At 42.2% G+C, this 23292-nt stretch overlaps 1 protein-coding gene and 1 long non-coding RNA gene across 4 annotated transcripts; one reads left to right on the top strand and one right to left on the bottom strand.

Moving 5' to 3' along the window:
* Positions 1–981: 981 nt before the first annotated feature.
* On the bottom strand, positions 982–7982 carry LOC137340837 (methionine-R-sulfoxide reductase B1-like). Its single transcript, XM_068003651.1, has 4 exons — positions 7853–7982; positions 5173–5315; positions 4491–4605; positions 982–2018 (listed from the first exon to the last, which is right to left on the bottom strand). Exons 1-4 carry the CDS (start codon positions 7905–7907, stop codon positions 1993–1995), a joined length of 339 nt encoding a protein of 112 aa, XP_067859752.1. The 5' UTR covers positions 7908–7982; the 3' UTR covers positions 982–1992.
* A 152-nt stretch (positions 7983–8134) lies between these two features.
* Positions 8135–19966, top strand: LOC137340836 (uncharacterized). 3 transcript variants are annotated; one of them, XR_010966874.1, is made up of 4 exons: positions 8135–8410; positions 12779–12838; positions 15016–15236; positions 18385–19966. It is a non-coding gene; the product is annotated as an uncharacterized lncRNA (long non-coding RNA). The 3 variants fall into 3 exon arrangements; XR_010966875.1 differs by lacking the exon at positions 15016–15236; XR_010966873.1 differs by lacking the exons at positions 12779–12838; positions 15016–15236.
* The last annotated feature ends 3326 nt before the right edge of the window (positions 19967–23292 follow it).

Raw genomic sequence — 23292 nt, 5'->3', positions numbered from 1 at the left:
GGATGGCTTACGGTTCTAGAAAAATGCACATTTCCCTTCTTTCTAGTGAACTTAGTACAGACGTAGTAAACACTGCAGTGCAACCTTCTCGCCTCTTAAATATTAATTTGAAAACTCACCAGTATTAAAATCTAAAATTTATCTAGAGGTGTGGCAGTGTTAACAGAGCTAACAGAGGTCTGGTCTAAACCAGACCTATAATTTGCCCTGTACACCTACGAAAACATAGGTTTCCAAATGTGAAGACATCATTGTACTGACATCCTCATTTTGTGTCTGTGTACTTGGACTTTGAAGGCTCCACAAAAATCAAAATAAACAGATATACAGAATGAATCTTTTGATTTCCATTACTATAAATGTTCATTTTGCATTTTGGCTCCTGTTACTTCAGATCAGCGTGAGATGTTGAGTCTGAAAGGAAAAGTGAATGGAACAACTAAAACAACAAAAGTACACACTTACATTATAAATGTTTTCCCTGCAGAATAATCAGTTTTTGATTGACAAAGTGATGTTGCATACAGTTGGCTTGTTCCATTCCATGTGATATGTTCATCCTTCTTGCCGCCCCCCCCACCCCACCCTCAATTTTCTCTCCTCATCTCCTCAAGGGGAGGACTTGTGCTGCTGTATGGTTTCACAAGTGCAAGCAGTACTCTAGTACCTAACCACATGGTCATTTTTCATGAGGACCCAGACAACGTGCACCGACAGACTCCATCCTCGCCAATGGCCCACACAGACTGAGGTCAGCATAGACTAGGGAACAACACTGGGGCTGTGATGCTCCATATTGCTCAATACACCAGGTAGTGAATTTACCCACAACCATCAGATGAGTTCATCCCTAATGTCAACATTACTGAATCATTTTTTCCATTCTGATTAAAGTTACTCCAAGTTAAAAAGGCCAAATGCATAAATAAAAAGAAAGCAAGCCTGTTGGTGAAAGAAACAAACTGTAAATAAACAGCAAGATTCAAAATATATTTTTAATTTAGAAAAACCTACAGTACACATATTGTGCATTTAAAATCTAACCAGAAACATTTAATCCAGTCAAGTGTAGTGTTAAAAGAACCAGTGAAAAAGTAAGCCTCGATCTTTAATTTCATTCCTCTCTTGCCCCCACCAAAAAAAAATTAAGTCCCAGATCACTAATCTGCTATTTATTCTGCATACCTTAAAGTAAAACATCTGGCGACTAATAGTGGGCAGAGTAATAAAAATATGAGATTAGGTCCCAGAGGTGAAAGGTCACTGCCTAATCCACTGTACCCCACTGCAACTAGTTCCCTACTTAATTGTCAGCAATGACACCAACCTTGGTTACCATGCCAAAATTTATGGTGGACCATAATTCCATGTCAACTACTGTGATTCCCCCCCCTATTAGGTTCCTTCTTTTCTACAAAATCTTTCTTACAGTGTATAAATGTACAGCTAAAGCAATTTAGTTTTTATATCATATTGCATAATTTGATATCACAGCTATTATTCACTTAAGATCACAAGTACAGTTTTCTTTAACTGATAAGACATTTTAGTTTATAACTTTGTCTTGATATACCTTAGTTACATTTGTGACACAATACATATTATTTGAACAAAAGATTAAGACTGCTTTCTGTTACAAATTCCAGTGAAAAATGTGCCTTTCCAAATGATTTCCTACCCCCACATTGTGTTTTGCTTGACATTTTCAAAAAAGATTAGATTATAACATTTAAAAATCAAGCCCCACTTACTTAACACAGCAAGTATTTTTGTCAGTGTAATCATGTAGGTATCAATTTCCTGGACATTCAAGGAAGATTTTATCCAGAAAACTTCATGCAATGACTAACCACCAAAAATAAATACCAACACAGAGTCCTTTGTTGCTATTTTCTAGAGGAAATAGTAATTCTTCTATATGTTAAGTTACAGGGCATTTAAAAAACACCACACATTCCAGATGATGAATAAAAAAGCAGTTCCATGCTCGCCTTATTTTTCCGCAGGAGGTCCGTTGACTGCATATAAAAAAACAAAAGATAATTCATGTTTTACACATTAACAGCTTCTTGCATTATTTTTGCTCTATTGATAACTGGTTCATTTAAAAGTATTACAAATCTATTAAAATTAAGTCCAATAAAAGTAATCCAGCCAATTTGGATATGAAAACCAATTTGCCAAACAAGAAACACATAAACTTTTATCTGTACCTACACTATGTGCAAATAGCTTTAGAAATGACAACTAGATCAAGTCTGCTGAATTACTGTACTTACTACTCAAAACAATGGCATTACATATAAACACAAAAAAATTTCAATGAATCAGGCTTCACAAGTTTAAGTATTTCCTCACATTTGAAAAATATTAACATAGTACTATTTAGAATTAAAGACGCAATGAAATTAAGTCAAAACACAAAGTAAAAAATTGCACATCAAGCTTCGATACCATCTCTTATCTAATACCTTAATACAGTTAAAGTTACACTGCTCTGTATTAAATTAAACTTAAGTTTAAGGCTACTACAGAAATGTTAACACTAAACTATTGATAATAAGAGTTTCTCTCAAAATGCTTTATTTTAACCCCTTAGTTAGTCAGTCAGTTGCACCAAACCATTTGCTGGAGCTCATCAGAATGTGTTTAATTTGAAGTCGCTTTTGATTTTCCTTTATACCATCTTGCGTGCCTTTAAGAGGTCCCCTCTTAGTCAACACCTTTCAAGGCCGAAAAGTCCAGATTTCTTCAGTCTTTCCTTATAACTCAGTTCTCTAACACTGGCTCTTCTCTGGACCATTTCCAGCGCTTTAAATGCCTTCCTTATGTCTCTGTGACCAAAGCTAGGGCTGGCACTCGAGATGTAGTATGACTAGGGCACTGTACAGTTTAAGCAATAACTTTCTCTGACTTACACTCTTGTTTTGGCTATATAATCCAGCACACTATTTGCTTTTATACTCCAGTATTCTTTTTGCTTTGTTGATTGTTGCTCTGCACTGATTTGACGGTATGCACCAAGTCTATTAATACCCAAAAGATCTCTCTCAGCTTTATCCTTAGTTATTTTGACACCTTTCACAAAATACTTATGCTGCCCAGTTTGCACTGCTTTGTACTTGTCCATGTTAAATTCCATCGGCCATTGTTGCATCCACTTAACACATTTTATCTAACCCGTTTGTAAATCACACATTCTCTTTCTCAGACCCAATTTCCCCTCCCAGTTTAGTACTGTTTGTGAATTTGACCAATTTACATTGAACTTCTGAATCCAAGTTGTTAATATAAATTAGAGACAACAGGGCTCAGACATTGATCCTGGGGCACTCCATACATCACTCATCCGATCCTCCATATAATTTCCTTAACAAACACCCACTTCTTCCTAGCCTACGGCCAAATTCTTATCCTTTCCATGCCTTAGCTTGAATCCCCCACAACTTTAAGCTTAAGAAGCCTTCACGCGGAACTTTTATCAAAGATTTCTTGGAAGTCTAGGTATACTTGTTAAAGGCAGTTCACTTGGGATGTTACACTCAAATAAGTCAAGAAAGTTGATCAATAGGATATTCCCCTCTCTGATTCTACGTTCGCTGCTATATAACTGAGTTATCATACAGGTAATCAAATTTATTATTGACAGTTGATTCCATTATTCCCCGTGCTTTTGTGAAGACAATAGATCTGTAACTGTCTAGGTCTGCTTTGTCACCTTATTTTGAAAATGGGGATCATGGTCATAGTCAGGACCCCTGATTCTCCCCAATTCTGCAGCCTTTTCCTCCGCTCCACTCTTTTTTGGGTGTTTATTTTAACCTGAATATAAAATTGTATGCAATAGCCTTATCATACAAATTACAGTTTAATTGATTATTTGATGATGTATTTTATTATACAATACTGATTTAGGTATCTTGTGTGTAAAACCAACGACAGTCATATTGCCAGTTTTGACCCTCCCCCAACTAGTGATTCAGCAAAACACAGGAGTTACACTAGATAAATATAACATGGCAGAAAACCAAGCAGAATTGATTGGATGTTGAAATGTCAACACTAACTGCAGGAGAAAATAAACTTACCATCAAAAACAGTGCCCCAATTATTTTTTTAAAAAATTGCTTCATCAACTTAAATGTGCAGAAATAAAGGATATTATAACAAGTCCACAAGTTATTTTTAAAGCCAAGTTCAACTTTATTGGGGACAGAAAGGGATGTTACAAAATCTAGCTTGCAAACAGTTCTGATCCAGTGACACAGGAATTTTATTAAGTGCAATAATTTCATGTTAATCTTATTGTTCCTTACTGTAGGTTCCAGCTTCAAACTGGCTTAGGTAGACTGGATTCAAATTTATAAAACTAACCTGAAATGAATATTCAAAATAAATGGGGAGAGAAAAAACAATGCACTAGTGAGAAGTTATTTTTCTTCAGCCATTTATAGAGCTGTTGTAAACTGAATTGGCCACAATGCACATACCTTTGGGGACAAATTTCAACGAGCTGCTGAATATTCAGAAACGTGACTGGCCTCGCTTGGGCCCGTCATGGAGAAATTCGTGACCAAGTCCATTCCCACATTTTCCACAAGAAACCTGAAATAAAGTGATTTTAAAATTAACATGTTCTACTTAGGCACCTTTTTCAAAATGATCACAATCATTTTATGCAGCCTTGCCAGTAGATGGTAGGTACTCCAAAGATGCAATGAAATTTGTCAAGCTGTCCTGAAGTTTTGCAATTAAGCAGGAAAGCACCAAGTTCATTAAGCTGTGTGTTTTTATTGTGAATTCTGTGATGTCAGAAAGCTCACACATTCAGTTCATTACTCATTAGGTTACTGGTTGTATATTTTTAAATCATACATTCTCTCTCCCCCTCCCATCTTTTATAGTGATCTAGTAGTCAAGGTGCAAGCCAGATCAGTAGCTGTCAAAAGCTTTGTCAGGATTCCCATCCAAAAAGCAGAAAGTTATTTTACTGCTACAGCAGTAAAACGGAGTTAAAAGGAGTGCATTAAAAATGGACCCAGTTTCCTGTCACAGTGCACTGGCCATGCATTGCTGCTGATTATGGTCCAGGCCAGGTAATGGCAAATACTAACAGATACACACGAAATAATCTTACATTTTCCATTTAATACCACAATGACATCCTCCTACCTTTAGGGCATCTTTGCCATCCTTGCTTTTAGATAGACTGTCCAGATGAATGGTTTCAGTAAAAGCAGGCCATGGTGAGGAATGGTTATACTTAGCCTGACTTGAAAACAATTCATGCCCACACTTTGAACAAATGTATTTACCTGTATTGAAAAGAAACAATGTTTAAAGGAGTCTAACATTCAGTCAACAAAATTGAAAATGAACAACATGTCCAATAACATTTAGACCAATGACAGGAGATATTAACATGTCCCCATATCACTGTAAATACAATGTGCTATAAGACAAAATTACATGGTCAGTTTCTCCTACATCCCATTGCACACTTAGGAAAATATAATAAAATATCTTGAAGTGGGTGTCATAAAATGACAATCAGCAAACACCAGCCTTCAACTTATTCCAAAATAATTTGGTGAGCTGCATGACACTGCTTTAAATGCACTGCTTTGCTATACTGCCATCCAGGATGTAAATATAGTAACAACTGGTCTACACAAATAGATTCATCAATTTAAAACAAATCAATGTTATCAGCAGTGCCTCAATTACCTGCCAAGTGCAAATCCAAATAACGCAGGATTACATATAACAATCTTGGCTATCAGAATAGCACGAAGTCATACAGAATAAAATCTCCCAGGTTTGATTCTGGTTCTGCACTAAGATAACTAATCTGAGCTAGCGTGGCATTAATAAACTTGCATTTATATAGCATCTTTCACAACCTCAGGTTGTCCCAAAGCGCTTTAAGCCAATTAAATATTTTTGAAGTGTTATCACTGTTATAATGTAGGAAACGCGGCCAATTTGTGCACAGCAAAGTCCCAAAAACAGCAATGCGATAATGACCAGATGATGTTGGTTGAGGGTTAAATATTGGCCCCAGGACACCGGGAATAACTCCTCTGCTCTGCTTCAAAATAATGCCATGGGATCTTTTACATCCACCTGATAGAGCAGACGGGGCCTCGGTTTAACGACTCATCCGAAAGACCGCACCTCTGACAGTGGAGTGCTCCCTCAGTACTGCTCTGTAGTGTCAGCCTGGATTACATGCTCAAGTCTCTGAAGTGGGACTTGAACACAGAACCTTCTGACTCAGAGGCAAGAGTGCTACCAGAGACACAGCTGACACTTATTAGAAGACAACAATTGGCCTCTTGGGTTAGAGTGAGGAAAAATCATTCAAGATCGCTATTCAGTATGCGCCGCTGATGTACATGTTTGTGAATGATGGGTGAGGATTAGATCAGGCTTGGCTATGATGCACTTCATGGATAAATACCCACACTCCCTGTCCAGATTCAAAAAATTCTGTGGCATACAGAAAATCCAGGAAGGTCCCCAGCAGCCATGGAACCATAGCCCTGAAGGGAGTCAGCCCTTTCAGGCAAAAAGGAGAGGGAGGGGAAGTAAGAAAAATAATTGCAACAAGATCTGGGCAAGAGTTGCAGCAAGACCTGGACAACATACAGGCTCGGGCTGATAAATGGCAAATAACATTCAAACTACATAAGTGCCAGGCAATAACCATCTTCAACATGCGAGAGCCTAACCACCTCAACATGACATTCAATGGCATTACCATCACCAAATCCTGCACCATCAACATCCTGGGGATCACCATTTATCAGAAACTCAACTCACCAGCCACATAAATGCCATGGCTACCAGAGCAAGTCAGAGGCTGGGTACTCTGTGGTCAGTGGCTCACCTACAAGTCACAAGTCAGGAATGTGATGGAATACTCGTGACTTGCCTGTATGGGTGCAGCGACAACACACCAGTAGTTCATCCAGGACAAAACAGCCCGCTTGATCGGCAGCCCATCCACCACCCTAAACATTCCCTCCCTTCACCATCGGCGCACTGTGGCTGCAGTGTGCACCATCCACAGGATGCACTGCAGCAACTCGCCAAGGCTTCTTCGACAGCACCTCCCAAACCCGCGACCTCTACCACCTAGAAGGACAAGAGCAGCAGGCACATGGGAACAACACCACCTGCACGTTCCCCTCCAAGTCACACACCATCCCGACTTGGAAATATATCGCCGTTCCTTCATCGTCGCTGGGTCAAAATCCTGGAACTCCCTTCCTAACGGCACTGTGGGAGAACCTTCACCACACGGACTGCAGCGGTTCAAGAAGGCGGCTCACCACCACCTTCTCAAGGGTAATTAGGAATGGGCAATAAATGCCGGCCTCGCCAGCAATGTCCACATCAAGAATTATTTTTTAAAATGATATGCTCTACTGAATTAAATGTGTGCGTGTCAGACTTTACCCAATACTTACAGACGTTTAGTGTCTGGCTTCCATGTTAGAAATTTCCAGACAGTCCGGTCCGAAGCTGGACCAGAAGCGACTCAGTCAAACGCCCGGCGGACACCCCCGCCAGGACCTGCCCCTCGGCGGACGGTCACTGAGCCGGGCACCGCGGCGGCTTTTACACTGAAAAAGGAAGCGGGGCAGCCGGCGGAAAGTTCGTCATCGCCGCGCTCGGCAATAAAAGTGCACGAATGATGAAGTTAGACAGACGGTGTGGTCGGGCGCCGGGTTGTTGCGCACTTCAACTAAACTCGCCATTTTTACTAACAACTAAATCCCGTTTAAAAGTTGAACTGATAAAACTCCCCCACCTCACCCCAAGTCTCAGCAACACCCGGACTTACCGCTTTCGAAGTGATCCTTGTAAACCTCTCCGCCGAAAAACGAACAGAACGCCATTTACCGTCCACACTTCGACGGCCCGAGGCGTCCGGAACCCCTGCTCGCGCCGCCGGCGACCGTTGGAGCACGCGCACGCGCCGCCGGCGACCGTTGGAGCACGCGCACGCGCCGCCGGCGACCGTTGGAGCACGCGCACGCGCCGCCGGCGACCGTTGGAGCACGCGCACGCGCCGCCGGCGACCGTTGGAGCACGCGCATGCGCGAGAGGCCGGGCGCCGGGCAAGGGGCTGAGGCTGCCGCACGGATACCGTCAGGAGTCAGGGGCATAGGAACAGGAGCAGGCCATTCAGCCCTTCGAGCCTGTACCGCCATTCAATTAGATCATGGCTGATCTGTATGGAAGCAGCTGATAAATCACAAAAGGAACTCTTTGCAAGTTATTTCTTTAAACATTTGATCTTGGGATGACAGAAGCACTGGCAAGGCAGCATTTATTGCCCATCCAAGGTTGCTCTGGGAGAGCTAAAAGCCGACCACGTGGTGTGAGACTGGAGTCACAGGTAGGCCAGCAGGGGAGGTGAACTTCCTTCTGAAATAGTGAACCAGTTGGGTTTTTACAACTTTGCTCCATAAATGCCAAGGTCGCTGGCCACTCCATAGATTTATACTCACCCACTAACTTACCGTGGTCTTTACTGAGGGAATGTCCTCTAATAAGAAGCTGAGAAAAGCCCAGCGTTTGCTCCAGTGAAGCTAGGACCCGTGGAATAAGCAAGAGGATCGATGTCTCCCCTTGACCAATCAGCTTAGCATCCTTGAATCACCACGAAGAGTCAAAGGGGTCAATTTTGGGATGGCCGAGTGGGTGCGTTCGTGGCAGGGGGGTTCCTAAAATTGGGTAATCCCGCAGTGAATCCAGAACTTGGCGCCAACCCGCCCACTTCCAGGTTCCCCAATGACACGAATCGGTGCACGCGCAGCCCCTGCATGCGGGACTCCCACCGGCAATTAAAGCCTGCTGGATGACAGTTTAGATAGTTAGGGAGTTATTTGAGTTCGTTGACAGATCTCATTGGGAAGAGATTTTAGCAGGGATGTGATTTTGGACTCTCCTCAGCGTGTTTCCCATGCTGTGGGAAACACTCCCTGTTGTTGCAGATGTGTTTCAGTCAGCAGCCATTGGGAGATGCAGAGGATTCCTTGATAATTGAGGGGAATACCTCATTCATTGCAGCAGGGCACTCTGTCACCTCAGACAAAGTTTTGCCTGCCATGCAGTTGTGTCCACACTCAAAATTATTACATCATACCCTAAACTCTGCTGTCCAAACACATTTACCTACTTTGTGGACCCCCTCCCACTCACACCGTGAGGATGGGGGGGGGGGAGGTTCCATAGCTGCATTCATCACTCCGTTGGAGGACGAGCAACATTGCCAGGCATGCCGTCCACCTCTGCCACGTGGAGCTACACATCACAGTGGTGTGCAACAGACACCTGCACAAAGTAGCCGTGCAACTACACATACACCCACTGTAGGGTGACCCAATTGGTGGCATCAAGGGTGTTCATGGAGAACCTCATGAAAGGGCATTATTGCACAAGCCAGTCAAGATTGGCCAAGACGTGGCAGTAGTGGTGACAATATAATATGTAATGTGAGTTGATCAGAAATCAAATAAAAGTAAAAACCATGACAGACCCTCAAACACTCTTGTACATCCCCTTCATGCTCACAACACGTTTGCCTTATGCTTCCTACTACACATACGTGATGCATGCCCTGTGGCTGCAACACAGGCAGTGGCAGGTGGGGTGAGGCTGACCGTGAAAGAGTTGCATCAGAGGGTGAGTATGAGACAGAGCCATGAGATTGTATGAGACAGAGCCATGAGATTGTATGAGGATTGGGTTGAGTGGTAGTGGTGGGATGAGTACTGGGGAGGTGAGTAGGTGCAGGTAAGATGAGGATGAGGGTTCAGTGGGTGTGAGGAGTGATGTGATAGAGTAGTGTTGGCAGTGCAGAAGAAGATGTGGGTTGGGGGCGATGATGTGACAGACGGAGTGTAGGGGAATGAGTAAGTGTACTCACTTCGGCTGACCTGGTTAGGTCATTGAAGCGCCTTCTGCACTGTATGCAGGTGCGTGATATGTTGGTGGTGCTGGTGACCTCCTCCGCCACCTCGAGCCAGGTCTTCATGGTGGCAGAGGCAGGCCACTTCCTCCCGTCCGCCGGGTGGAAGATCTCCCTCCTCCTCCTCCTCACCCCATCCAGTAAGACCTGGAGTGAGGCATCATTAAACCTGGGAGCAGCCGTCCCCATGCTGCTCTATGCTGTCGGTGGAGGACTGCCCCTTTAAATAGGGCTCCTCCAGCTGACAGCCTATGATGCGGGTGCGCATTCCACCCGCTGCGCAACTTTCTAGCGCGAAACCCGGAAGCCAAGGTAAGTGGCTTCAATTTACTTACGATCGTGTGCCAAACCCACCGATTTCACGCGCCCAATCAACCCCCTGCTGCCAACCCGCCTCCCTGGTAATATCGGGCCCCAAATCTCGAAGTACAAGTGGCAACATAAAAACCAGGAAGTGAAAGCTACAATAAAATCGTTTGTAAAAAAAAGTTATAGACAGCAAAAAAAGTACAAAGTATCGAATTAAATAAAAGAGACAGACGGAAGAAGTTAAAAAAAGTATTTAATTTTTTAATTTAAAAAAAATTTAATGACCAAACATTATTAAAATAAATAGTAATGAGACTCCACATTTTTAAAAGTAAATTTTTAGTTGTTTGGCAATTATTAAGACTTACTGTTAAAACTTCGTTTAGACCTGGTATATTTAAGCGTACCTGTTTTGTGATGATATTAGTTAGTTTCCAGCTGGGCAGAAGAGCAAGTTGGCGCTGGTCCATTGATTATGATGATTGCAGCTGGCGATATCCCTGTCAGATTGCCGACGAGCCATGAAGAGCAAGTTCCGGATTTCCACATTTGGCTGCATGTGTGCGAATTTGCTCTTTCATTTGGCCACTAATAACGGTGAACGCTGTTGAGTTCACCGTTCTTTTTAAAACAATTTCCGGCTCAATATGAGAGCTTTCGTGGCACTAGCCCACGACTTGCCATGATAGGATTTGAACTCATGACCTCTGGGTTGCTAATTCAGTATCATAACCACTAGGCTACTGTACCCTTAAATTAATGGAATACGGCAGATGAAATTAAATACAGTTAAGTGCAAAATCCTGCACATTGGAAGAAAAAATGGGGTACATACTTAACGAATAGCATTGATCTAGGTATGGACAAAAGAGATGTGGGAGTGATAGTCAACTCTCCATTGACCACGTTCAATTTCAGCAGGGCAACAATTGTTATGAAAAGTTACCGAACGGTTAGACATTTCAGGTAAATATTTTCTTCGAATGAGGCACTGCCTTCACAAGTAAGTGTTGGCAAACCTTTTCTTATTTGTTGACAAACAAATGATGCAGTGAACTCCATAACTATAGCAGTGCTTAAAGAAGCAGTGATAAATTTATGTGGAAATTGATGACACTAGTGTGGATCATTGTAAATGTGAGATCGCATTAAATTCCTGTGATTTGGATCTACTGGAGATTCAGCAACACAGTATTTTAAGAAAGTAAAGAGATCATCCACCCAATTAGTTCGTTCTTCATTAGTCCAGAACACAAGACAATTTATGTCAATGATTTTGAAAATACACAATATTTGTCAAATCTGAAAAGTGAAAAGACAAGCTAGTGTTTCAAGACAGCAGGCGAACTCCCTCCTCTTGTTTATATAGTGCCGTGAAATCTTTTATGTTCACCTGAGCCGGTAAATGGAGCCTCGGCTTAACATTTCATCTGAAAGACAGCACCTCCTACAACGCAGTTCTTTCTTGGTACTGCACTGAGGTGTCAGTATAGATTATATGTTCAAGTCCTAGAGTGGAGCTTGAACCCATAACTTTATAACTCACAAGTCTGAGTGCTACTACTTAGACAAGCTGATATTCATTACAGTGAAAAGAACAAGTATGTGAAAATAGCATTGAGTTATGTTGGAACAAAATAGGAGGCCAAAGACACACAGATCAAAATGGGAGGGCATTGAAGTAGCGAATCATGCATGATGTGTCTGTCTGGGGTGCTGTGGGGATGGCACCATAGATTAAGAACATAAAGCATGGAAGAAGAAAAAGTCCATCAGGCCCACAGCTTCCACAGACCACGAACAATATGCTCTATCATTGCAGCCACTTATTTAATCACCTGATAAGAAGTTCTGCTAAATTTCTCCCTAACCCCTGAAGATAATTGAATAAAACTCCTGGATACCCATCTGTGTTTACATTATTCATACCTGGGCAATTGCTTTCCACAGATGACAATGCCATTGATCCAAAAGCACAGAAATCTACAACACATTGCATGGAGTACTTAGATCATCTCTGCATTAATCCTAAAAACCTTCGATCCCATACCTAATCAGGATTCGTGCTGCCCTCCCACACATTGTATAGCTTTTAAACGTACAACTCAGCATCTTGTAGTTGTTTCAATGCTAACAAATCTTAAATATTGAAGTTACTAGAATTTATACTATCAGCTAGCTGTGTGACCTTCAGAATATAATCAGCTAGCGATGCCAACTTCAGAATATATTAACAAATGTTAACTGTGTATGGTATATGGCATTTATACAAGTTGCATCCACTTAAACAATTCAGTATTCTTGTCTTCAGAGCACTCAGATTTTTGGCATCAACCAGCAGCATGGTAAGAATTGGGAGATGTTGGTCAGAAAAGCCTTAAATTACATTTTTGCAATATATCAAAAACCACCACAAGGGGACTCTGTAATTTAACGCTCAGAGACTTTCCTCTGATGAAAACGTTTTATTTTTGCTTCCCTCAGAAGTTGCCATTACCAGACTGAGGAGGGTGATAAATGCAGTTGCACCGTTTAATGGATAGGGTAAGCTGTTTTGGGTCTGATGGTCTTTTTCCACCATTCTTTTCATATGTTCCTAGACTTCAGAAACATTAAATACTTCAAATTGCAGTTTAAGACTATTTAACCATTTACTTAGATGGCATCCTCTCCCCATCCCTGCACATGACATCTCTTACCAAGAAGGAAGCAGCAATGCCATGGGAACACCATCATTTCCAAATTCTCTTCTAACCACATGCCATCTTGACTTGGACATATATCACCATTCCTTCACTGTCGCTGGTTAAATATTCTGGAATTCCATGTCTAACATTATTATGGGAGCACCATCATCACAAGAAATCCAACAGTTCAAGACAAAGACTCACCACCACCTTCTGAGGACAATTTAGGAATGGGCAATAAATTCCACCTTGTCAAGTGTCACCCACATCCTAAGAACAAATTTTTAAAAACTTCCTCAGTAAACTTGGTTTAAATCTAAAGAATAACAAAATGCCATGTCGGTGCATAATCTATTTTAATACAATGAAATTTCACGACTTTCAGCAGCAATGTGTTTTGGTTTTTCTGATCTAGTCACTCTATGGGGAGAGTATTATGTAAAGGAGAGGATCAATAGGCATTGCTCACCTTACTCCATTGGATGTGTACATTCTTTCAGTTCAGCAGTATTGGCGGCTTAATGTAAATATATAGGGGTAGTGCAGACCTAGCCTTTACAGACCAAACATAGGTCTAAAATGAGTCTAGTTTATTTAACTAGCCCATGGTGACTGCACAGAAGGAGGCCATTCAACCCATCGTGACTGTGCCGACTCTTTGAAAGAGCTATCCAATTAGTCCCGCTCCCCTGCCCTTGCCTCATAGCCCTGCAAATTTTTCCACTTCAAGTATTTATGCAATTCCCTTTTGAAAGTTATTATTGAATCTGCTTCCACCACGCTTTCAGGCAGTGAATTCCAGATCATAACAACTCATTGCGTAAAAAGATTTTTCCTCATTTTGCCTCTGATTCTTTTGCCAATTATCTTAAATCTGTGACCTCTGGTTACCGACCCTTCTGCCACTGGAAACAGTTTCTCCTTATTTGCTCTATCAAAACCCTTCATGATTTTGATCACCTCCATCAAATCTCCTCTTAACCTTCCCTGCTCTAAGGAGAACAACCTCAGATTCTCTAGTCTCTCCATGTAACTGAAGTCTTTCATCCCTGGTACCATTGTAGTAAATCTCCTCTGCACCCTCTCCAAGGCCTTGACATCCTTCCTAATGTGTGGTGCCCAGAAATGGACACAATACTCCAGCTGAGGCCTAACCAGTGTTTTATAAACATTTAGCATAACTTCCTTGCTTTTGTACTCTGTATTTTTATTTATAAAGCCAAGGATCCTGTATGCCTTTTTAACAGCCTTTTCGACTTGTCCTGCCACCTTCAAAGATTTGTGTACGTACACCCCCAGGTCTCTCTGTTCCTGTACCCCATTTAAGATTGTACCATTTAGTTTATATTCTTCCTACCAAAATGAATCACTTCACACTTCTCTGCATTAAATTTCATCTGCCATGTGTCTGTCCATTTCACCAGTCTGTCTATGTTCTCCTGAAGTCTGTTACTATCCTCCTCACTGTTTACTACATTTCCGGGTTTCGTGTCAACTGCAAACTTTGAAATTATGTCCTATATACCAAGTCCAGGTCATTAATATATATCAAAAAGAGCAGTGGTCCCAACACTGATCCCTGGAGGACACCACTGCACACTTCCTTCCAGTCTGAAAAACAACCATTCACCACTACTCTCTGCTTTCTGTCCCTTAGCCAATTTTGTATCCATGCAGCAACTACCCCTTTAATCCCATGGGATTCAATTTTGTTAACAAGTCTATTATGTGGTACTTTATCAAATGCCTTTTGAAAATCCATATAGACAACATCAACCCTCTCTGTTTCTTCAGCAAAGTCACAGTGGGGATCCATATCCAAATATCTTTATTTGCTTCTTGGCTTTCAACTTTGCAATCAAAGTGACACTAAGACATGCAGGCAACAATATTAAAATACAAATCTCTTTGTGGATTATTAATCTGAGACCTGGCTGTATTCTTGCTTCTATTTTGAATCTTTTCCAGTACCTGTGTCCTTTCATATGTCCTGTGACAAAATAGTAAATTAATTAAATATAAATCCTGTTTTAGATATGAAAATACTAGAGGGGGAATTCTAACTCCTGGGCAGAAATCCAGTGGGAAACATAGAACTCCCGCCCGGGAGCTGCAGTGGGAGGCCATTTTAATGACTGGGCCTCATTAACATTCCGTTGGCCATCTGCCCTCCCAAAACGGGCTTTCAGAGGCAGCTCACCGGCTTTGGGCCTGCGAAGATTGAGCAGCCCAGAGGCAACCAGTTCGACGGTCAGGTAAGAAAGTGGGAGAGGGGGTGGTTCGTGAGCGTCTTGCGGGTCGGAAACACACGTGGTGGGGGGTGGTGGGGAGCCTGAGGTGGCTGCGGCTCAATTATTCTTTCTGAGCTCGGGAGGAGCATTCCTACTCCTGGACCCACAAAGATAAATTATAAACTTACCTGACAGGGCTCTGGTGCTAGGTGTCCACCAGGCCTTACTGAGCGGAGTGTCCATGGCTGTAGGTCAAAATTGCATTGGGGTCCTAATGAGATTATAGGCTTCGAGTCAGGCGGGCACCTCAACCGCTGAAGAAAACAGCGCTGTTATAATGGCCACTGGATGGGAAAGGAGTGGTAAATCCACCACTTGGATTTTATTTCCAGTTCCATCTGGTTTCTGCTGGGCTATGGGAGTTAAAATTCCCCCTTAGATATGTCTGAATACAACTAATTTAGGAGTAGCTTTATGTTAGAGAAAGGAAATAAAATAAACAAGCTATTTTATGGGAAAATAACTAAACCATTTGAAATGAATTGGCAATATGTTGGTGCTTTAAAGTGTTATAGTAAAAAATTGGATTTTGCTGTCAAACAGCATAATATAGGAGCTCTATATAACTGTTCTGAACCAGTGACAGAATTATATTTTGTACACTTAATGCATATACTTAAATCATATACCAATTGGCAGAATGAGTTTTTCCACTGGGTGGGGCTGGGTTCAGAACAGGACAGGCCCCAGGAACAGCTGCAATGGAATCTGTGATCAGCAAATCCACCAGTAGACTGCTGTTTATTTCGTGACATGAAGATAAAGATTCAGGCTGAATGCTGAAGTGCTTTCTGGCTCTTGTAGCTGCCCATGGTACTTTAAGCTGAATGCTGCAGATGGAATTGCTGGAAGAACCATCAGGCTGTTTGCAGCCTCACATGTCTAAACTTGTCATGGATTTTTTTTCATGCAGCCATTTGAGAAAGGAAGGAAGGAGATTGTTCTCAATATAATTTTTTGATTGTTTCTACTGTGCATCATTTACATTTTATTTATATTTTGCATTTAAAATGATCTCATCATTTTTTCCTCCTTCAACATGATATTTTCCTTCACTTTCATTTATTTTTTAAATCCTGTATCTTCCTGTTCAATTATCTTTGACCAGGCCTTTGTTCACTTCTCCTAATACCTCCTTCTTTGGCTCAGCGTCCTTTTTTTTTATGATGCCTCTGTAAAGCACCATGGGAGCATTTTTCTACATTAACAATGTTGTCATTAGCATTGCTGTTCCTAAAGACACAGAAGAACAAAAAGATATTAACAACTGGGGACCAGTCCCAGTTGTCCCAGTTTCCTTCACCAAGGTCCTAGCGAAAGGCCTTGCAGCAACTGTATCACTTAAACCCCCTCAGAAAGTGTTTGTTTCTGACACCCCAGTTAAAATGATAAGAATGCCATCCTTGATATCATCATGTGAGTCACAACCAATAAAAATGAGATGCTCCTGACTGTTGCGGACCTTGTTAAAGTCTTTGAGGTTGTGTGGCAGATTTTCCTCCTCATGATCACCCCAGCATAAATCAGGCAGTACATGTTTGATATGTGCCCAACTTCTGCACCAAAAGAAGTGCCTTCTCCTCCGCTGAAGCACAGACTGCAGCTCTGGTGGCAGTAGGGGTCAGATTAGACAGCACACTTCACCGCCTTTAAGGGCTGAGTTGCAGGCTGCTGTCTTGTAGGGATTTTAGACCAGCCAGGGTTACTGATCAGTGGAGACACAGGTCCAGGGCCCAGTGGAATGGTGACAGCTGGAAGAAGCCTGCAATTAAATTGCGATTTCTCAAGAACAGGAGCACATGCCAGGCATCTGGTCTTCCCCTCAAAGCACTATGGAAGTGGCACATAGGATGCCCTTTATCCTCTGTCCAAGTCATTTCACGGCCACTGGCCAATATTTGGATCACAATTTCTGGCCTAAAAGCTTCAAGTCTCAAAGTCTAATAAGTCTCAAAGCTTCAGATTCATTAGAAATTGAAAGACCAAAGGGCTGTGCTTCTTGAAGTCTTGGTGTGAATTAAAACAAAACAAATATAAAAAGCTTGTTCAGAGACTTAAACCCCTGCTATGTTCTACAATGGTTGATATGCACACAGTGCAATTAATCTTAGGGTTTTCTTGGAACTTAGACCATTCATAGGGTTCTTGTTTGTTGAATTTGCTGTTTCAATTAATAGATTTTAAAAGGAAAAAATTAAGCTGACTAGATTGGAACATTGACTCTGTTTAACATTTAGACATGTCAGCCAGGAATCTTAGTCAAGGTGTCTTTTAGAATTCATTGGTGAAAGAGGCATGAAAAATAACTCAGTGGAGTGATCTGGTACTAAATGAAAATAAGCCCACATAGCAGGAGGCTCAGGAAAGTGCTTGCTGAATGAGTGTTGACATTTTGAGGCCAGTTCTTTGTGCCTTATAGATTTTGCTACCTAATCAACTTAATTTTTTTCTTTAATGCATTATCTCAATCAATAACTAAGGAATGTTGTCTGTTAGATTTCACTAAATGGGTTTGTGGCTTTCAAAAATAGCAATAAAATTGGCAACCCACTGCAGCAATAGATAGATGTAGCATCAGAATATCAATGTTAGTGACTAGAGGCTGGTATTAACTGTTGGTGATAATAGCAGACGGGTACTTAGTGGGTTCGTATGTCATCCTTTTGTCTGATATTTAAACATATGTTAATGCCTCCAATAAAATATCAGGCAAAGAAATGTCATTATGTGTTCCACCACTATTATTGCCAACAGTAATTTCTAGCTTCGGGTTTTCTGGATCATATACCATACATCTTCTCCAACTGTATCAGAGATAATTCCCCCAAACCAAACCTTCCCATAGTGATACAGTTAAGACATAAACTCATCATGGGGGCAGGGGTGAGGAGGGGAAGATATCCTCTGTGCACTAACTGTAACACAGTCATAAATGTGTTTATAAAGAACACAGTTACTATTTTGCTACACCTAACATACAGAGGAAACATTCCTCCCAGGTGTGGGAAATGCAGGGGAAAGTTATTTCTTACCACTGTATGGTACCAACATGTCAACGTTTATATTAATATAGTCACTAACATCTCTTTCTGTTCTACTTTCGTTCCACTAGAATTATATCTGAAAACTAAAGAAGAAATGACCTGATATCTATTAGAATTTAATGAAGCCATTTTCATCCTGGACCATGGACCATCAAGCTCACCAGAAAGCTCTGATCAATTGACGTTGTGACCGCAAGTTTACAAAACAATGAAGTGCCTCTAAAAAGACAATGCAACCAGCTGAGACGGATGTCTGTGCACTTACTAAACAACACAAAGTTACTTCGACAATACCAGATGACTTATCACCTTTCTACTTGATGCTAAAAGGAAAGAAAGATGCTGCATCAAATTCCTGAGATCCAGTTTTGCAACACCAGTGACAGCCAGATAAGGAGTCCCAGCCGTAATCTAAGTAAATGTCCTGAATATTTGTCCTTGCATTGGTGTATTTTTGGCTTTATCCGATGCTTACATCCAGTACAATTGACACATTGGATAAAGTTGATATGTAAGTAAATCTAGTTTTCACACAAATGTATGAGGAATTCAAAGGGTTAGACTTAACGGGGTTATGGGTGAGAAACAACAGGAACCAGCCTTAGAGTATGTAATACTCATGGTTAAAACACACACAACCTTGCTATCTGAGGCAAAAACAGTGAAACAAAGGATGGGCCTGTATGTTCAAACATGTCGCTAAGCAACTACATTCCAGAATCAAGGAAGAACGATTGATAAGCCCCTAAAAGTGCTGATAAGGGAACCATCTATGTGGCTTAAATTTGCTGCAGTGAAAAGGGGGGCTAGGGGTTTACTCAGTGTATGAGTAGCCAATCCGAACTTAGACTCAGGGTAGAGGACAGAAAAAAAAAGTACCAGGCAGGTAAACGAGAACGAGAGTACGTCCATGATGGAACGGGGAACAAGGTCGCGGCTCTCTACCCAAAGGTCAACGGGGTAATATAATTCTCAATTGTGCTTTGTAAACTATTGCTTAAATACAGTAATGTATTGATTCTTGCTTGTTCTATATAGAGTCATATGGCTATTAACCATTATGACTTCGGTCTCGAACATTGAACAGAGTCAAAATTGACTACAGATATAATTTATTGGACAACAAATAGTTTTGTACTCAATTTAAACAACACAGGTTAAAATTTTTCCCCCTGTCAGGTAATTGCCCCAAGTGTACCATCACGGCAACTTCATTTCTACACCCATTATTCTTGTGTTCTTACAGAGCAAGACTTCAAACCACTGATCAAACCCACCCTGTCCAGTATGGACCGGACCGGCAGCTGGCAAGATTGCCTGCCTCCAGCACATATTCAGAAATTTTACCCCTTAGTCTTTCTGGGTAGATTTCAGTGTGGGAGCCTCCTTCATATATTTAGAACATGTTAAGCAATTGCAAAACTACAGCTATCAGATGAGTAGCAAATCTTATTTAAAGATTATTTTCCCAAGTAATATTAAGCTAATGTTAAAAGTACTTCTTATCTAACAGAACATAAAAGTATATTGCAGAACTATGAAACTGTTTGATGAAGAATTGAGGTAAAGATGCTCTGGTGCAGGGAATCACAATGACATAATTCTGTGTAGTGTTCAAATGATTTAAATAAAAACTTGAAAAGAAATAAACCCCATATTCTTGATCTTTTTTTATTATTCATTCATGGGATGTGGGCGTCGCTGGCGAGGCCAGCATTTATTGCCCATTTCTAATTGCCCTTGAGAAGGTGGTGGTGAGCCGCCTTCTTGAACCGCTGCAGTCTGTGTGGTGAAGGTTCTCCCACAGTGCTGTTAGGAAGGGAGTTCCAGGATTTTGACCCAGCGACGATGAAGGAACGGCGATATATTTCCAAGTTGGGATGGTGTGTGACTTGGAGGTGATGGTGCTCATCTGCTGCTCTTGTCCTTCTAGGTGGTAGAGGTCGCGGGTTTGGGAGGTGCTGTCGAAGAAGCCTTGGCGAGTTGCTGCAGTGCATCCTGTGGATGGTACACACTGCAGCCACTGTGCGCCGGTGGTGGAGGGAGTGAATGTTTAGGGTGGTGGATAGGGTGCCAATCAAGTGGGCTGCTTTGTCCTGGATGGTGTCTAGCTTCTTGAGAGCTGTTGGAGCTGTACTCATCCAGGCAAGTGGAGAGTATTCCATCACACTCCTGACTTGTGCCTTGTAGATGGTGGAAAGGCTTTGGGGAGTCAGGAGGTGAGTCACACGCCGCAGAATACCCAGCCTCTGACCTGCTCTTGTAGCCACAGTACTTATGTGGCTGGTCCAGTTAAGTTTCTGGTCAATGGTGACCCCCAGGATGTTGATGGTGGGGGATTCAGCGATGGTAATGCCGTTGAATGTCAAGGGTGAGGTGGTTAGACTCTCTCTTGTTGGAGATGGCCATTGGCACTTTTCTGGCGCGAATGTTACTTGCCACTTCTCAGCCCAAGCCTGGATGTTGTCCAGGTCTTGCTGCATGTGGGCACCGACTGCTTCATTATTTGAGGGGTTGCAAATGGAACTGAACACTGTGCAATCATCAGCGAACATCCCCATTTCTAACCTTATGATGGAGGAAAGGTCATTGATGAAGCAGCTGAATATGGTTGGACATCTTCCATCACTTTGCTGGTGATTGAGAGTAGATTGATGGGGCGGTAATTGGCCGGATTGACATCAAGGCAGCATTTGACCGAGTGTGGCACCATGGAGCCCTAGTAAAATTGAAGTCAATGGGAATCAGGGGGGAAAACTTTCCAGTGGCTGGAGTCATACCTAGCACAAAGGAAGATGGTAGTGGTTGTTGGAGGCCAATCATCTCAGCCCCAGGACATTGCTGCAGGAGTTCCTCAGGGCAGTGTCCTAGGCCCAACCATCTTCAGCTGCTTTATCAATGACCTTCCCTCCATCATAATGCTGCCTTGATGTCAAGGGCAGACACTCTCACCTCACCTCTGGAATTCAGCTCTAATGAGCTGTAATGAGGTCTGGAGCCGAGTGGTCCTGGCAGAACCCAAACTGAGCATCGGTGAGCAGGTTATTGGTGAGTAAGTGCCACTTGATAGCACTAACGACGACACCTTCCATCACTTTGCTGATGATTGAGAGTAGGCTGATGGGGCGGTAATTGGCCGGATTGGATTTGTCCTGATTTTTGTGGACAGGACATATCTGGGCTATGATGTTTAAATAGGCTTTCAAAACCTGGGAGAGCTCACAGAGTGATCCATTACAATATATTTGGGTGAAATGATGATTAAATATATCACCGGATAAGGACTGGAACCTATCACAATAACCGATTGTGTTACTGCACTCTAGATATATTAATGGATTTATGGTATTTTCCATTTGATTTTTAACCACAATGTGGCTCGCTAAACAGCTGAGTAGATATTTGGTCAGACTTAATTAGCAGAGTTTTCTGTTCAATAGCCAGTAGCACAGGTATTTCTACAAAATCAGATAATTGAAGAGAGCTTAAAAGCTGATAAGGGGAGCTACGTGACGCAGTGCATTAGCAAGCTTCCTTTCACTCAGGGACCTAAGTTTGAATTCAGCACAGATTGATAGGATGAAAGTCTCTATCTCTGTTAGTGGTTGTAGAATCCTTTTTATTTAGGTAGATAAGGTGGTAAAGAAGGCATATGGGATACTTGCCTTTATTAGCCGAGGCATAGAATATAAGAGCAAGGAGGTTATGATGGAGCTGTATAAAACACTGGTTAGGCCACAGCTGGAGTACTGTGTGCAGTTCTGGTCGCCACACTACAGGAAGGATGTGATCGCTTTGGAGAGGGTGCAGAGGAGATTCACCAGGATGTTACCAGGGCTGGAGCGCTTCAGCTATGAAGAGAGACTGGGAAGATTGGGTTTGTTTTCCTTGGAGCAGAGGAGGCTGAGGGGGGACATGATTGAGGTGTACAAAATTATGAGGGGCACAGATAGGATAGATACTAAGGAGCTTTTTCCCTTCGTTGAGGGTTCTATAACAAGGGGACATAGATTCAAGGTAAAAGGCGGGAGGTTTAGAGGGGATTTGAGAAAGAACTTTTTCACCCAGAGGGTGGTTGGAGTCTGGAACTCACTGCCTGAAAGGGTTGTGGAGGCAGGAACCCTCACAACATTCAAGAAGCATTTGGATGAGCACTTGAAATGCCATAGCATACAAGGCTACAGACCAAATGCTGGAATATGGGATTAGAGTAGACAGGGCTTGATGGCCGGCGCGGACACGATGGGCCGAAGGGCCTCTATCCGTGCTGTATGACTCTATGACTCTATTTCTGCCTGTACAAAGTCCTTTTCAGTTAGGAAAGTACCAGGAATGGCCTGACAAGATTCTGCAGTCCATCCGATGAGTTCCAAAATCTAATGCCTCAAACAAATGCTCCTTTAAATATTTCCACACTTACCTGCCTTCATTGCCTCTCTGGGCAGTCCGTTCTACATGTTCACCACACTCTTGGCTCAGTGGAAGCACTCTCACTGCTGCATCAGAAGGTTCATGGGTTCAAGTCCTGCTCCAGGGACTTGAGCACATAGTGTAGGCCAACACTTTGGTGCAGTACTGAGGGAGTGCTGCACTTGTCGGAGGTGTTGTCTTTTGGAAAAGATGTTAAACCCACAGCCCCATCTGCTCTCTCAGCTAAATGTAAAATATCCCATGGCACTATTTGATCCCAGTGCCCTGGCCCATATTTATCCCTCAACCAACATAACTAAACAGATTATCTAGTCATTATCTCATTACTGCTTGTGGGACTTCGCTGTGCGCAAATTGGTTGCCGCATTTTCCGACATTTCAACAGTAGCTGCACTTTAAAAGTACTTAATTGGCTCTAAAGTGCTTCGGGACATCCTGAGGTCATGAACGACACTTTATAAATGCAAGTTCCTTCCTTCTTTGGGTAGAGTGATTGGGATAGAACTTGGTTATGTTTTGCACCCGTTGCCTGCTGTGATCCCACT

This window comes from Heptranchias perlo, chromosome 22 (genome assembly GCF_035084215.1).
Source record: "Heptranchias perlo isolate sHepPer1 chromosome 22, sHepPer1.hap1, whole genome shotgun sequence".
In the NCBI taxonomy this organism is placed as follows: Eukaryota; Metazoa; Chordata; class Chondrichthyes; order Hexanchiformes; family Hexanchidae; genus Heptranchias; species Heptranchias perlo.
This window is presented reverse-complemented; position numbering and strand designations above follow the sequence as displayed.